The sequence below is a fragment of the Schistocerca serialis genome, chromosome 1 (genome assembly GCF_023864345.2).
Source record: "Schistocerca serialis cubense isolate TAMUIC-IGC-003099 chromosome 1, iqSchSeri2.2, whole genome shotgun sequence".
In the NCBI taxonomy this organism is placed as follows: Eukaryota; Metazoa; Arthropoda; class Insecta; order Orthoptera; family Acrididae; genus Schistocerca; species Schistocerca serialis.
In genome coordinates, this window is record NC_064638.1 from 581,984,624 (window position 1) to 581,998,782 (window position 14,159).

The window sequence follows — 14,159 nt, forward strand, 5'->3', positions numbered from 1 at the left end:
TCTATCAATGGATCACCACTTCACTTTTATAAAACCATATTTCATACAGTGTTGTACAAGGCAGAGCATGACTTTGATGTGAAAAGGGCAATTTGTAAAAATTATGTTAAAACTTTCTGTGCTGCGCATGTAAATCCCGTATAATACATCAAAAGTTCAGCTCTTTTGCTCTGCGTGTTAGTGTAAATTCTGGTGATCAGAAAGTTAGTTTTATTGGCATATTTAATTAGTAACATCACACGGAATATAATTCTGGGGCAAATCTACACTTACAATTCCATATTCATTGAATAGAAATGTTGAGAAAGGATAGTGTGCATCATATATCATGAAGTATTTTGTAGACATATTTACAGCAGTTATGTGTACTACCATCGTCTTCAAAATACATTTAATCCCTTGCTATGTTTGTTGTCTACACATATTCAGTACGTGAAAACAACAGTAGGGTTCATAAACATAATGGTTGGATCAAAGTAAGGAAACAAATATACAAGGAAAGAATTAGACATGAGATAAACGAGGGTAAGTCAATTTTTATCCGCAAAGCAATTATAAAATTGTATTGTAATCAAAGAGGAAACTTACAAGAACACCATTTTTTGACATAATCTACTTGCGTTTCAACGCATCTGGTCAATTGTTGTACAAGCTTCCTGATGCCCTCATAAAGGAAGGTTCTTGGATGGGCTGCGAGCCAGGAATGCACCGCTTTTCTCATTGCTTCGTACGAGGCAAATCAACGGCACCTTAATGTCACTTTGAGTGGACCAAACACGTGATAACCAGAAGGGGCAAGGTCAGGACTATATGGAGGGCGACCCAGTACTTCAAATTTGAGTTTCTGGTGCGTTTCAGCAGTGTGGGCCAACAGTATGCATATGCTCATTGTCGTGCAACAACACAACACCTTTTGACAAGAATCCTCGGCGTTTGCTTCGAATTGCAGACTATAGCCCGGCAGCAGCATCTCGCTGTAACATACACTATTTATTGTTGCGCTCCTTTCCCCATAATGTGCCAGTACTGGACCTTGTGCGTCGCAAAAAACCGTAAGCTTCAGTTTTTCCTGTGGGCCGTAGGGTCTTGAACTTTTTCTTGCACGGCAAATTTGGATGTTTCCATTCCATACTCTGCTGTTTACTCTCCAGCTCGTAATGATGGACCCGTGTTTTGTCACCAGTAATGATCCAGTCTAAGAAGTTGTCAACTTCATTACCACAGTGATCCAAATGTTTTTCGCAGATGTACAAGTGCGTTTGTTTATACAACTGTGTGAGTGTTTTGGGATGCATCTTGCACAAACTTTATGAAACCCAAGTCTGTTGCGGATGATTTCGTAGGCAGAACCATGACTAATTTGCAGATAATGTTCCACTTCGTCAATAGTTAGTCGTCAGTCTAAGAGGATCATTTCATGTGAAAGCTCAATGGTTTCTTCATTTGTGGCGGTAAACGGTCGTCCAGCTCCTTCATGTGCATAACACGTATGTAATCATTTTGGAATTTTTCAATCCATTCGTAGACACTCTTTGTGACAAAACACTGTTCCCATACTGTACTGAAAGTCTTTGATGAATTTCGGCCCCTGATCACAAAAAATGGATCACTGAACGTTGCTGCTCTTTGGTGCAAATAGACAGCGGAGCAGCGATGATTAACAGCATGGCAGCAATAATGAAACTAACCTAGCAGCTTGAAAATTGCAAATATATAACAACAAATAAAAAGCATGCATCATCAAGGTAAAATGACAGTACTACCAAGCTACACAAAAATATAACTAAATTGCGGATAATAATTGACTTACCCCTGTATTACAGATATAACTACATAGAGCACAAAGACGTAAGGAACAAGTTCTGTGAAATGTCAGAAAATGTTCCCAAAGCTAGCCTTATATGAACAACCTTCATGGAGAAGATCAGCAGGGCAGACTGGAGACAAAATAGTGAAACTGGAAAAGGCCAGTCTTGACCTAAACCTTGAGAAGAAGAAAATAATGCACACACACGCACAGCCTAAACCTTGAGAAGAAGAAAATAATGGGCCCAAGTGCGCGCGCACTCGTGGGTGGGGGTTGGGGCGGCGACGTAAGCACATATGACCACTACACAAATTTCACTTGCATGTAATGTGATACCACTATCTAGTGATGCAGTGGTCTGAAAAGAGGAGGAGGAGCTGGAATAGAAGGAAGAAGAAAAGATTAAAAGGAAGTAATAGAAAGGATGAGTTGTACCTTTATAAGGTCACCAGCTGTTGGCCTCTGAGTAGGATCCTTAATAAGACACCTTGCAATAAATTCATTAAAGTCCTTTGACCACTTGGAAGGTTGGTCTAACTTTGGAGGGTCGGACTTTTGAATTTTCAGTAACACTCTCATTGGTGACATCTCATGATTTGGTGGTTCCATTTGTGCAAATTCAATTAATGTTATTCCAAGTGACCAAATATCCACCTGCAAAAGAATGAAGCAAGAATATAAAATGAATTACACTGTGGGAATATCATCTGACTGTCCTGACTAATATCATCTGACTGCCAAGACTACATTACAATACCATAAAATTATGAGACAATGAATGGCCAGTATACTTACCTTCACCAGGTGAGATAAATTAAAGGTAAAAACAATGTCCTATCTTTTGGAACTGTTAACATTCCCTCCCACCACCACACAGAACCCAGAACCGTAACAGACACAAAACTCAGTCATAAACATTTCCTCCAAAAGTCTTAGACCCACAGAAGTATCAGTCCTTTCCAAAGGCCTCACCTTTTGACCCACTCCCAAATTCAACCATGCAGGGCTTCTTAAAGACCTTCTCTCCTTCTCCTGGTCCCTATAATGAAAACACTTTTTTGCCACCAACCCTACCAATCAGACTCAACCAAAGACCAATGTTGAATCCTGCCTGACTCAGTTCACTCCTATATCCAACTGTGATCCACCCCCACCGCCCCCTAATCACCCCCTGTTAAATTTGCAAAATTTCTTAACCTTGAACCTTGCCTCATCATCATTTCCCAGATCCCTCACCATGGAAACTAACCTTACATCTGCAGAAAGAATTGCAAACCACCACCTAAAAATTGACCCTGACCTCATAATCATACCTGCTGACTGTTGTTTTGAACTGCAAGGATTATCTGACAGTAGGACTCCCTCGACATCTCCCCCATTTGCTTCACCTGGACCTACTCAACCCAACAAGTCACATTCCTCAATGTTGATCTCCATCTCAAAGATGGCTACATCAGTACCTCTGTCCATATCAAACCTAGCAACTACCAGCAACTCCTCCACTTCAACAGCTACATACCAAGAAGTTCCTTCCATACAGCCTAGCAACCCGTGGCCATCACATCTGCAGTGACGAGCAGTCACTCTCAAAACATATCGAGGGTCTCAATGAGGCCTTCACAGACTGTAATTGCCCTTCCAAACTAATGTAAAAACAGATTTCCTGTGCCTTATCTTTCCAGTCACTCACCACCTTCCAAAGTCACACTGTCCGGCCAAAGAGGGGAATTCCCCTCGTGACTCAGAACCACCCTGAACTGGAGCAACTGAATTACATTGTCCACCAGGATTTCAGCTACCTCTTGTCATGCCCTGAAATGAGAGATGTCCCACCCACTGTCCTACCCACCCCTCCTACAGTGGTATTCCGCCTACACAATGTCCTCGTCCATCCCTACACAACCCCTGCTCCCAACCCTTTACCTCATGGCTCATATCCCTGTAATAGATCTAGACGCAAGACCTGTCCCATACATCCTCCCACCACCACCTACTCCAGTTCAGTCACAAACATCATCTATCCCATCAAAGGCCGAGCTATCTGTGAAACCAGTTATTGGATTTACAAGTTAAGCTACAAACACTGTGCTGCATTCTATGTGGGTATGACAACCAACAAGCTACTTGTCTGTATGAATGGCCACCGACAAACTGTGGCAAGGAAACAGCTGGACACCCAGTTGCCGAGCACGCCGCCCAACGTGATGTTCTTCATTTCAATGACTGCTTCACAGCCTGTGCCATCTGGATCCTTCCCACCAACATTAGCTTTTCCGAATTACACAGTGGGAACTCTCCCTGCAATATATACTACATTCCCATCACCCTCCAGGTCTCAACCTTTATCAGTCATTGTCCTTGCCGATCTAGCCCCTTCCGTGGTCCCATTTCAGCACTACACAGCCCTTTATTTCGCCAAGGCACCCAGTCTTTTTACTTCCCCCCTCCCCCTCCCCCTCCCATGCTTTCCGTCTAACCTCCCAACTGCACATAGCTGCCCACTCTCTCTCCACCTCGTCCCTGCTTGCTCTCGCAAGCAGCACTTTACCAGCCCCCACTCCTTCCTTGCTGTCCCTCCCCCTCACCACCCCAGCCTCCTCCTGCCCCACCACCTGGTTGCCTCTCTGGGTGCGGTTTGGCTTCAGCTGCCGCAAACTGTGGCGTGTGGCGTGTGTGTGTGTGATCTATTTTCTACATAATAGTCTTATTGTGTGCCTATCTGCAACTCAGCATCTCCACTTTGTGGTGAGAAGCAACTATTCTTTTCATAATATTATTACATTCCGTCCTGGAGTTTTCATTGTCTGATCTGTTTGTTCTTTCCTTAGAAATACGTCTGAAGGTTGGGATAAAGTGAGTGGTTACTCAGATCCCAGGTTGTTACTTACTCACAAAAGAAATTTATCTGACTAAGTCAGATGCATATGACATGTAGGAACAGCATTACAGTTTTAAAAAGTTTTATAAAAGTGACTGTTTTTATAACAAATAATTTAACAATATATAATGACAAAACTAATGATACAAAGGAATTAAAAGAAAGGAAAACATATCCAATTATTGTTTTAAGTGTTTCCCCACTTCAATATTTGAAGTGGCTACTTTTACTTGAGGGATTTCACACATTTTCTTTCATATGCTACAAAATTTTGTAATGGTAAATGCACTTCAATTAGCCATCCAAGATTGAAATTTTGATTTCTCAGCAGTGTTAATGCATCCTTGTGGATGTCTGGTAAAACAAATGAGTTTATATATAATAGTCTATTTTTTAGAAAGTACATAGCACACACATTCTAAATTAGTGGAATGAATTCCACAAAACTGTTGTGTTCTGAAATACTAAACTAACAAGGGGCCTTACAGACTGGTCCTTTTAGATGTGCTTCCTACTAGTATGATTTTAATGCATGTCCAGAATGTGAAAACTTTTAAGGCCTGTTAACTACAAAATATTTTGAGCATACCAATAGAGTCACTGGGAGCCAAGAGCATAGCATTTAGGTCTTAATAGCAAAGACTCTAGTTCTGTTCTCACTAGTAGCAATTTTTTTTTTTTACATTTACATGAATAATTCATTAATTATAAAATGAAAATGTTAATAACGAGTATGGAATCATAATTTTCAATAAAAATAAAATCTGTCTACCTTTAAATATTCATCTCATGAAATTAAATTAAAATTTGAGGCAAAAATGTGAAGCACCATTTTGTTAAATGATATGCTGTTCAATATCTAGAAATAAAAAGGTGTTTTATTTTCTATTCATTTCTTTTTTCTGTATTGCATTTTAATTCATTGTGAATATTTGTATATTCCTGCAATTACTATTTAAAAGCAAAAAGATTTATGATTCAATATTGCTATGTAAGGACTTGTAGTCAGCAACAGAACAGACCAGTGAAATGGGTGGCTGAAGTGTGGCCTAGTAGGTGCCTTGGCAAGTCAAAGCAAATAGTTCCAACAGTCGACAACAAGAACAGTTTGTTATCATGAGAAATTCTGGCAGCTGCCACTACAACCTGGGGTAGGGGCGCCTGCTTCATCAACAGGCGACGTACACTTCATCATTAGGAGGTGCGATTATTGTGGCCCTACTTGCGCCTGCTGCGACATTATGTGGGCACAACTGGGGAATTAGTTCAAGTCATATCATTCCACTACGCCTCTATTTAGGATGTCACCTGAATGATGCCAGTTAGTTGCAACCAACACACTATCCTGAATGCCTTTGCCAATGAGCCACCAGCAGTCCTCCATGAGCTACACTCTGCAACAGTGGTCTCAGTGGACTCCAACCCCAAATCGATGCAGGATCCGTTACTGCTACAATTAACTTGACCACTTACAGGGAGCTAGTCTCACTGACACTACAATCTTTTGTAAATCAACTGAAGAGCTACAGTAATGATAACATTGATGTGCTGGGACAGTTTTGCTCTACGTTAAAAAAATCAGGAAAATTCCCTAATGGATTGCGAATTAGTTGTAGCCATCAAGGGCGCTACTAACATTTTAGGTTTAGAGCTTTTTAATTCACTCAGTTTACAGGTTCATGGTTCTACCAAGCAAATTCAACCACTCCTACCCAGTGCACATCACAAGGACCTCTTGGGAAAGCATGACCCAATATTTTCCAGACAATCTACTTGTGTACCAGTCATGAGGTACATATCACATTGAAGTCATCAACAGTGCCCAAATTTTGTGAAGTACAAAACATGCCTTTCTGCCTTATGGGAAACACTATAAGCGGAAATTCAATAGTTGCACAGTGAGGGAGTCCCGACTTTGGTCACAAATAATTATGACACAACCAAATTACTAATTATGGCAGCTTACGCATCAGTTACAGCCTCGAGTTGGTCCTCTCTTGCAAAGTAAATGGTGGAGAGCGCCCTAATGCTTTCACATAAAGAACATTGATGCCTGCACAGTGCAAACATAGCCACATCAAAAAGAAGGCATTGGCCATTTTATTCACTTGGAAAAAGTAACTCAATTATGTGCAAGGACTCTAATTTTTTTGTTCTTACAGATCATAAACCACTGCTGCCCTCGTTCAATGCAACCGTGGGCATATGTACCAAACAGCTAGGTGACTCTAGCACTCGGCCATGTGCTATCAGAATACACTTAACAATTTTTAGTATTGATCCATGACTCAAAATCCAAATACGGCCACACTTCTGCGACTTGCACTGGAGCAAGAGCCAGACTTCGACAACATTCTAGAGATTTGCTTCCGTATGGACTGTGAATCAAAACAAACATTCCAAGATTCCCTATCAATGCCAAAATGATCACCAAACTGATGCCAGAAAATGTCGCCGTCCACGACATCATGCTGTATGGGCAACATGGTTGACCAGCAGATAAAACACTCTTGTGAAACCCAGAAGTGCTTGCCTAGTGGCACTGTCACCATGAAGTGTCATTGCTTAATGGGTTTCTTGTCCTCCACAATGAAAATGTAAAAGGCAAGAGTCATCTCCTGAAAGTCTAGCAGTACCATATTTTAATCTTGCTATGCCAAGGCCATTGGGGTACAGTAATCACCAATCAGATGGTCCGAGAGGGCATGTTCTGGAGTAGTATCGAAAAAGATACTGAACATATAATCACAACCTGCCAAAGTGCCAGCACAATTATACAGCTCCAGCACACAAATACTTCCAATAGCCTCGAGCAGTGAAACCATGGTTCAGGCTCTTTCTTTACTTGTCAGGTCCGTTCCTGGCATCTCATTGGATCATACTAGTCAATTCAGTGAGCAAATTCCCTTACGTTTCTCCCATGCATTCAGCAATGATGACCATAACCATTCAAACATAAGCAAAGATCTTTGCTATTAAAGTCCTCCCAGAAACTGTTGTGGCTGACAATGGCCCGCAGTTTACGTCCCTGGCATTGCACCAATTTTGTAACTCAAACAACATTTAATTTGTGCAAATGGCCCCTTTTCGTCTAGCATCCAACGGTAGAGCAGAATGCTTTGTTATGACTTTCAAATCTCAAATGGTGAACTTACTTATTACCCAAAGTGTTGTTGATGCTCTCACACTCCTTTTGGCATAATATTGTTCTACTCACAGAATCGGGCGAGCACAGAAGAGAGTGTACATGGGTGCCCTCAGCACTTTCATCTTTCTACTCTGAAAACTGTGGCCCATGACCCTCTCAGAGGCCATGCCATTATTCCTGTAAGATTCGCAATGAAGTGTGGACAATGTTTTCTTTATGGGGCATAAGCACCTCTGGGCACCAGTGTGCATTATCAACATTCTCAGCAGCACTATGGTGGAAATCCAGCTGCAGGATCAATCCTGGCCCCACAAATGCATCAATCCACCATACAGCTATCTAAACAGTTTGACAATTTTCTGACTGACCCAAGTAGTCTAACTGTGTTATTGTGACTTTATAAATTGCAGCCCTTGTGGCTTAATTTGAAGTGTCTTTTATGTTATTATCAATAAAGTGTTTGTTTTTTCTTTACCTGAGATCTTTTGCTTGCATAGCGAGTTCTTATCTGGTCACTTCACATATCCATCAACTAACATTTCCATTTCATACCAAATACAGAAATCAAATGACAGTAAAAATAAAATAAAGTTGTTACTAACAAGAATTGAACTAGCAACTTTGCAATTACAAATATTTGCTTAACAGAGACCAGGACTCTACAAAGTAGTAGTGTATTTTTTTTTTTTTTTTGCTGTGTATTACTTTATGGCATTGATATCAAGCCATGGACCTTCACTCTGAAGAAAGCCAAGAAAGCCAAAGAGGGCAGTTCGTAAGGCCCCCTGGTGTGTGTGTGTGCGTGCGTGTGTGTGTGTGTGTGTGTGTGTGAGGGAGGGAGGGAAGGGGGAGGGAGGAGGGAGGAGGGAGGAGGGGGAGGGGGGGAGAGGGGAGGGGGGAGGGAGGAGGGGGAGGGGGGGAAGGGGAGGGAGGGGGAGAGAGAGAGAGAGAGAGAGAGAGAGAGAGAGAGAGAGAGAGATGGCAGAAATGGCGGAAATCAAGAGTACAATCACCATTCACAGTTCAGAAAATAGGGGCCCAGAGCACAATTCCAGTAATGAGATGATACTTTTAAATACGATGAACAATGATGTGATTGATAAGATTACAGACACTGAACTCACCTTAAAATCATAGGGGTTGTCTCTAAACGTTTCGCACAGTACAACTTCAGGGGCCATCCAATATGGAGTTCCAATAAAAGTATCGTGCTTCTGTAATGTATATTTATTTTTTGCAGATACTCCAAAATCCGCTGCAAAAACATTTACTGGGTTACATATAATACTGTAGCAACAACAACAATTAAATATAATGTGAATCAATGAATCTGGTTCTTAATAAAAGCTTTGACTGGATAGTATACTTTTGATGACATTATCAGTTATGTTACTGAAGGTCATATACAATGAGCACATACCTAGTTTCACACCACCAGCCATTGTTAGCAGAACATTTCCAGCTTTGAGATCACGATGAATAACCTTTGATTCATGCAGAAAGTCTAGGCCTTTGCACATTTGCTGGCACACATAAGCAATTTGTGGTTCTGTAAGTGGTTTCTCTAATTCTACCATAATTGAATCTAGTGCACCACCATCACAATATTCAATAAGCATCTGTGATAAAGAAAAGATCCAACAGAATTTAGTTCTTGAGGCTGATTACAAAACAAAGTATAGTTGAATTAATCTTTTCACACACACACGCACACTCACTCAAAGACGAGGGAGGGAGGGAGTAGATGACATACAGCAAAATTAGCCCCTAACCAGTAAAATTAATAAAAAGTTTGGACCTCTGTAAAACAGAAGTTTACACATTGGAATCATGGCTCAAATTCATATGAAAAATAGAAGAAACCATCATAATGGGACATAGCAGTATGATAGAACTACATGGTGATTATGGCTCATTAAAAAAACTGAAGAACAACTCCCAAGAATGGATGTCTGACAATAATTCAATGAGCTACAGAACCAAATGAAATTACTATTCCCATTATGGGATATAAGATGAGCTTCCAGAACATTCCACACCTACAATAGCTAAGATGATAATGGGATGAGATCACATGAAGACAGCTTTCCACTCATTCGTATTTTATGCTTAGAAGGATATACAGGAATATACTTGCAATAGTTGACAAATGACAACACAGGTGACAATAATTTTTGCACCAGAGGAAATGAAAACTGGATCAAGCATCCACAATTGCAGTCCTCTAATATTCTGTGTGCCCATCATTAACAGTCATTGTTGCTTTACATAGTGTGGTATGAATTTGGTAATTACTGGCAGATTTCACAGTAATTCTGTCACTCTTCAATGAGGAAAATATTCAGATGTGACATGTGATGGTCTACCTTTCAAACTTCTTTCAATCAAATGTGGGATATGTCAAATATGACAAGTCAAACAACACACTAGTCACAGCATTTGAATGATAATTTCATCTTGTGGGATGCTACACACCAGACACACTACGTGGACAGCATAGTACTAAAAAAAAAAAAAGTGTAAATAGCTCCAGCACACTGCCCAACAAAAGGCAAGACAGTATATCTATACTATAAGGTCACTGAAGAATCATTATGGATTATGCGAAAATGAATATATCTGCCAGTGCTGAGACTGGTGCACAGCATTTATTAGCCGCCACAATAATAGGTAAACAAATATGAGTGGCTCTACATTCCATGCTACAATCACATTTAATTGCATCGGTTGTTAGGTTTGACAAATAACAACACATCAAATAAAAAAAACACAGCTTTATACAGTATTCCATCTTCCACAGTATACCTACACCTAAAGTCTACATAAATTACAATTTTGTATTATTTGTGGTACACAAGGTCTGCTCAAAAAAATTCTGGAACTTTCTCCACAAAATTTTTCTACAGTTATCTTTCACTTATTGTGCTTGGTCTTCTTCGAAATACTCTCTTCCACAATTTATAAACTGCTCCCAATGCCATTTTCACTTCTGGAAACAGTCTTTATATGCCTCTTGCTGGATTGCGCGAAACATAGTCTGCAAATTTTCTTTTATTTTGTCTATCATTGCAAATCTTTGTCCTTTCAATGTTTCAACATCATAGCCACAGACCCACACCTAACCATCAGTTATGATTTCCTTAAGGAACATCTTGTTCTCATTTGTGCGATCCAAAAGCTCTTCACAGATTGCGAGGCGAAGGACTGTCTGATTTTGACTGGGGCGAACTTCGCAGCAACACGATGCGTTCCACGATGTTGTGTTAGGATTTCATGATATGATCCAATGAAAATGTTACATTCTTCAGCAATCCCTCAGACAGTCCGTCTTCATGTAATACGCACAATTTTGTTGACGTTCCTGACATGAGCATTGTTGGTAAACATCGAAGGGCGTCCTCAATGAGAGCTGTCTTAAACTTCCGCCCGGTCATTATTATACCATATGAACAATTCGTAATACTGAGTACGGCTTAATTACTCATCACCGTAGGCTTCCTGCATCACTTAGTGTGTCATGTATAGGTTTTCTTGAGTTTCATACAAAATTTAATGCAGATGCATTGTTTCTCTAACTGTGCCATCTCGAAATTCGCAAACTGTGCAACACAATGTTCTACTCAATACAGCACTGAACAATAACTAACATACATACAACAATGAAACTTCTGGCAGTTACACATTAACACACATGTGTGCAGGGATGCCACCAGCGTTTCACTCCAACTCACCGTTGGTGCAAAATTACGGTTGTTCTGGAATTTTTTGAACAGGCCTCATACACAACATGGACCCTTAGATACAGAGGTCATCTTCATGAAGAAGACTGTAAGTAGTTTACATTGAATTCTAATGGTATTTGTAAGGCTTTTTGCAGATGACCTGCATCCTAACAAAATAAAGAAAGTATGTCGCCTGTGTCAGACAAAAAATTGAGTGGAATCAGCTCTGAAATTTATTCATTAAGAGATGCAAATGCAGATATTTGAAGTATATTTTAATGACACCTCTGAATCTACCTTTTGTCTTTTTTCTCCATTATGAATTACATTTTAATGTCTGCAATTAGGGGACAACTACAAAAGTTATGCACCCTGAATGCCAATGATTGCTTCTCTTCCACAGCTTGTCAGCAGAATCTGAAGTGGAAGAAGTTATTGTTGGTCTTACTGTGTTTTAATTATTATAAAAATGTTACATTTTGTTGCTGATGTTGTTTTATTGTTGGTCATTGGATGAGAAGATCTGGTTAATGCTCTTTCTTTTTGTATATTACAGCATTTCTGAAAAAATCATTCCAAGCATTTACATAACAACTTATGTTGGAGAGAACAATCAATTATTGATAAAATTATTTAATTGTATCTAAAAACAAAGATGATGTGACTTACCAAACAAAAGTGCTGGCAGGTCGATAGACAAACAAACAAACACAAACATACACACAACATTCAAGCTTTCGTAACCAATGGTTGCTTCATCAGCAAAGAGGGAAGGAGAGGGAAAGACGAAAGGATGTGGGTTTTAAGGGAGAGGGTAAGGAGTTACTCCAATCCCGGGAGCGGAAAGACTTACCTTAGGAAGAAAAAAGGTCTTCCCACTAACACCAACCTGTCAGAACTCCGGAGATGGGAACTTGCCCTTCAGTATATCCTCTCTTCTCGTTATCCGCCAGGCCTCAATCTCCGCTAATTTCAATTTGCCGCCGCTCATACCTCACCTGTCTTTCAACAACATCTTTGCCTCTGTACTTCTGCCTCGTCTGACATCTCTGCCCAAACTTTTTGCCTTTACAAATGTCTGCTTGTGTCTGTATACGTGCGGATGGATATGTGTGCGCGCGCGAGTGTATACCTGTCCTTTTTTCCCCCTAAGGTAAGTCTTTCTGCTCCCGGGATTGGAATGACTCCTTACCCTCTCCCTTAAAACCCACATCCTTTCGTCTTTCCCTCTCCTTCCCTCTTTCCTGATGAAGCAACCGTTGGTTGTGAAAGCTTGAATTTTGTGTGTATGTTTGTGTGTCTATCGACCTGCCAGCACTTTTGTTTGGTAAGTCACATCATCTTTGTTTTTAGATATATTTTTCCCATGTGGAATGTTTCCCTCTATTATATTCATATCACAAATTATTTAATTGGATAGTGGCTCCTTCTTCAGGCAGAAGGGTTGAAGGGGAAGGAAGAATGGTGAAGGAGAAGGACTAGAGAGGTCTAGGAAAAGGGGTAGATTTTGGGAAAGTCATCCAGAACGGTAAATCTTTACTGACCCACAGTTCTAGGCGACTTTCCCAAAATCTACCCCTTTTCCTAGACCTCTCTAGTCCTTTTCCTTCACCCTTCTTCCTTCCCTTTCAACCCTTCTGCCTGAAGAAGGAGCCACTGGTTCCAAAAGCTTGCCAATCACAACAGTCTTTTATGTCAGTGTTCTGCCGCCACTTGGTGAGTAGATTTTTTACCTATATAATAAAATAATTTTATGTTGAAGAGAGAATTATTCTGGCAATAGTTGATCACCAAATGGTACAGTTTCAGCAGTGGCAGTACTTTTACATTATATCGTTAGAAACATACACAAATAAAACTTATTATGAATAAGTGATCACTGATTCTCTATGAAAACAACAGTTATCTGTTTGATAATAGCAAACTTCATTTTTAATTTTTTTTATTTCAATGAGACACATGTTCACATATTAATGAACATTGTGGTGTGCAGAGTAAACTGCTACGTTCTTGTGTCTAACATTTCCCTTCTCCACAACTATTTATTTAAAAATGTGAACACTTCACAGCTTCTTTACCCTAATCTTTTTTCAAAAACTGATCTCTCACCAATGCCCTCTCCCCCTCGTTAGATAGTAACCTAGGCTCAGTAAGAAGTTTTTTGAAGGGCTCTGTTTTATGACACAGCTGCTAGGGCTATGCCTCAAATGTCCTAGTCACAGTGTGGTAGGAGTCCAAACACTGACCGACATCTGATGCAGGCAACTAGGGGGTTAGTTGAAATACTATGTATAGAAAATAAACTTGGATGAAAATTCACAAATTTGTAAGCTGTGGGTCTAATAGAAACTGATGCCATTCCTGAAGTGCTATCTAGCAATGGTGCACTTTAGTTTGTCTGGAAAACTCTCTCATATATCCGAGTATGACTGCTGCAACAGAAGAACATTTTTTATTATTACTATTATTATAAACTCCATAAGAAACTTTGTTTTTAAGAGTGTAATTTATTTTCATAATCTTTCTTGTAGAAGTTGGAGTGGACTCTAAATTCATTGTATGCTTTTGATACTGACAGTAGCATATACCAAAATGCTTTTTATA

The 14,159-nt window shown here is 40.0% G+C and overlaps 1 protein-coding gene across 3 annotated transcripts in view; it reads right to left on the reverse strand.

Annotated features, from left to right (window-relative positions):
- LOC126476928 (serine/threonine-protein kinase 10) overlaps window positions 1-14,159 on the reverse strand; it is a 164,664-nt gene that overhangs the window by 103,489 nt on the left and 47,016 nt on the right. For all 3 annotated transcript variants that reach the window (XR_007587365.1, XM_050103578.1, XM_050103579.1), the window contains 3 exons: window positions 9,254-9,452; window positions 8,958-9,088; window positions 2,243-2,461 (listed from right to left, as the gene is read on the reverse strand). Coding sequence is in view for 2 of the 3 variants with exons in the window: in XM_050103578.1 (XP_049959535.1) it covers window positions 2,243-2,461; window positions 8,958-9,088; window positions 9,254-9,452 (549 nt within the window). In the remaining variant the exon portion in view is untranslated. The remainder of the gene's footprint in view (window positions 1-2,242; window positions 2,462-8,957; window positions 9,089-9,253; window positions 9,453-14,159) is intronic.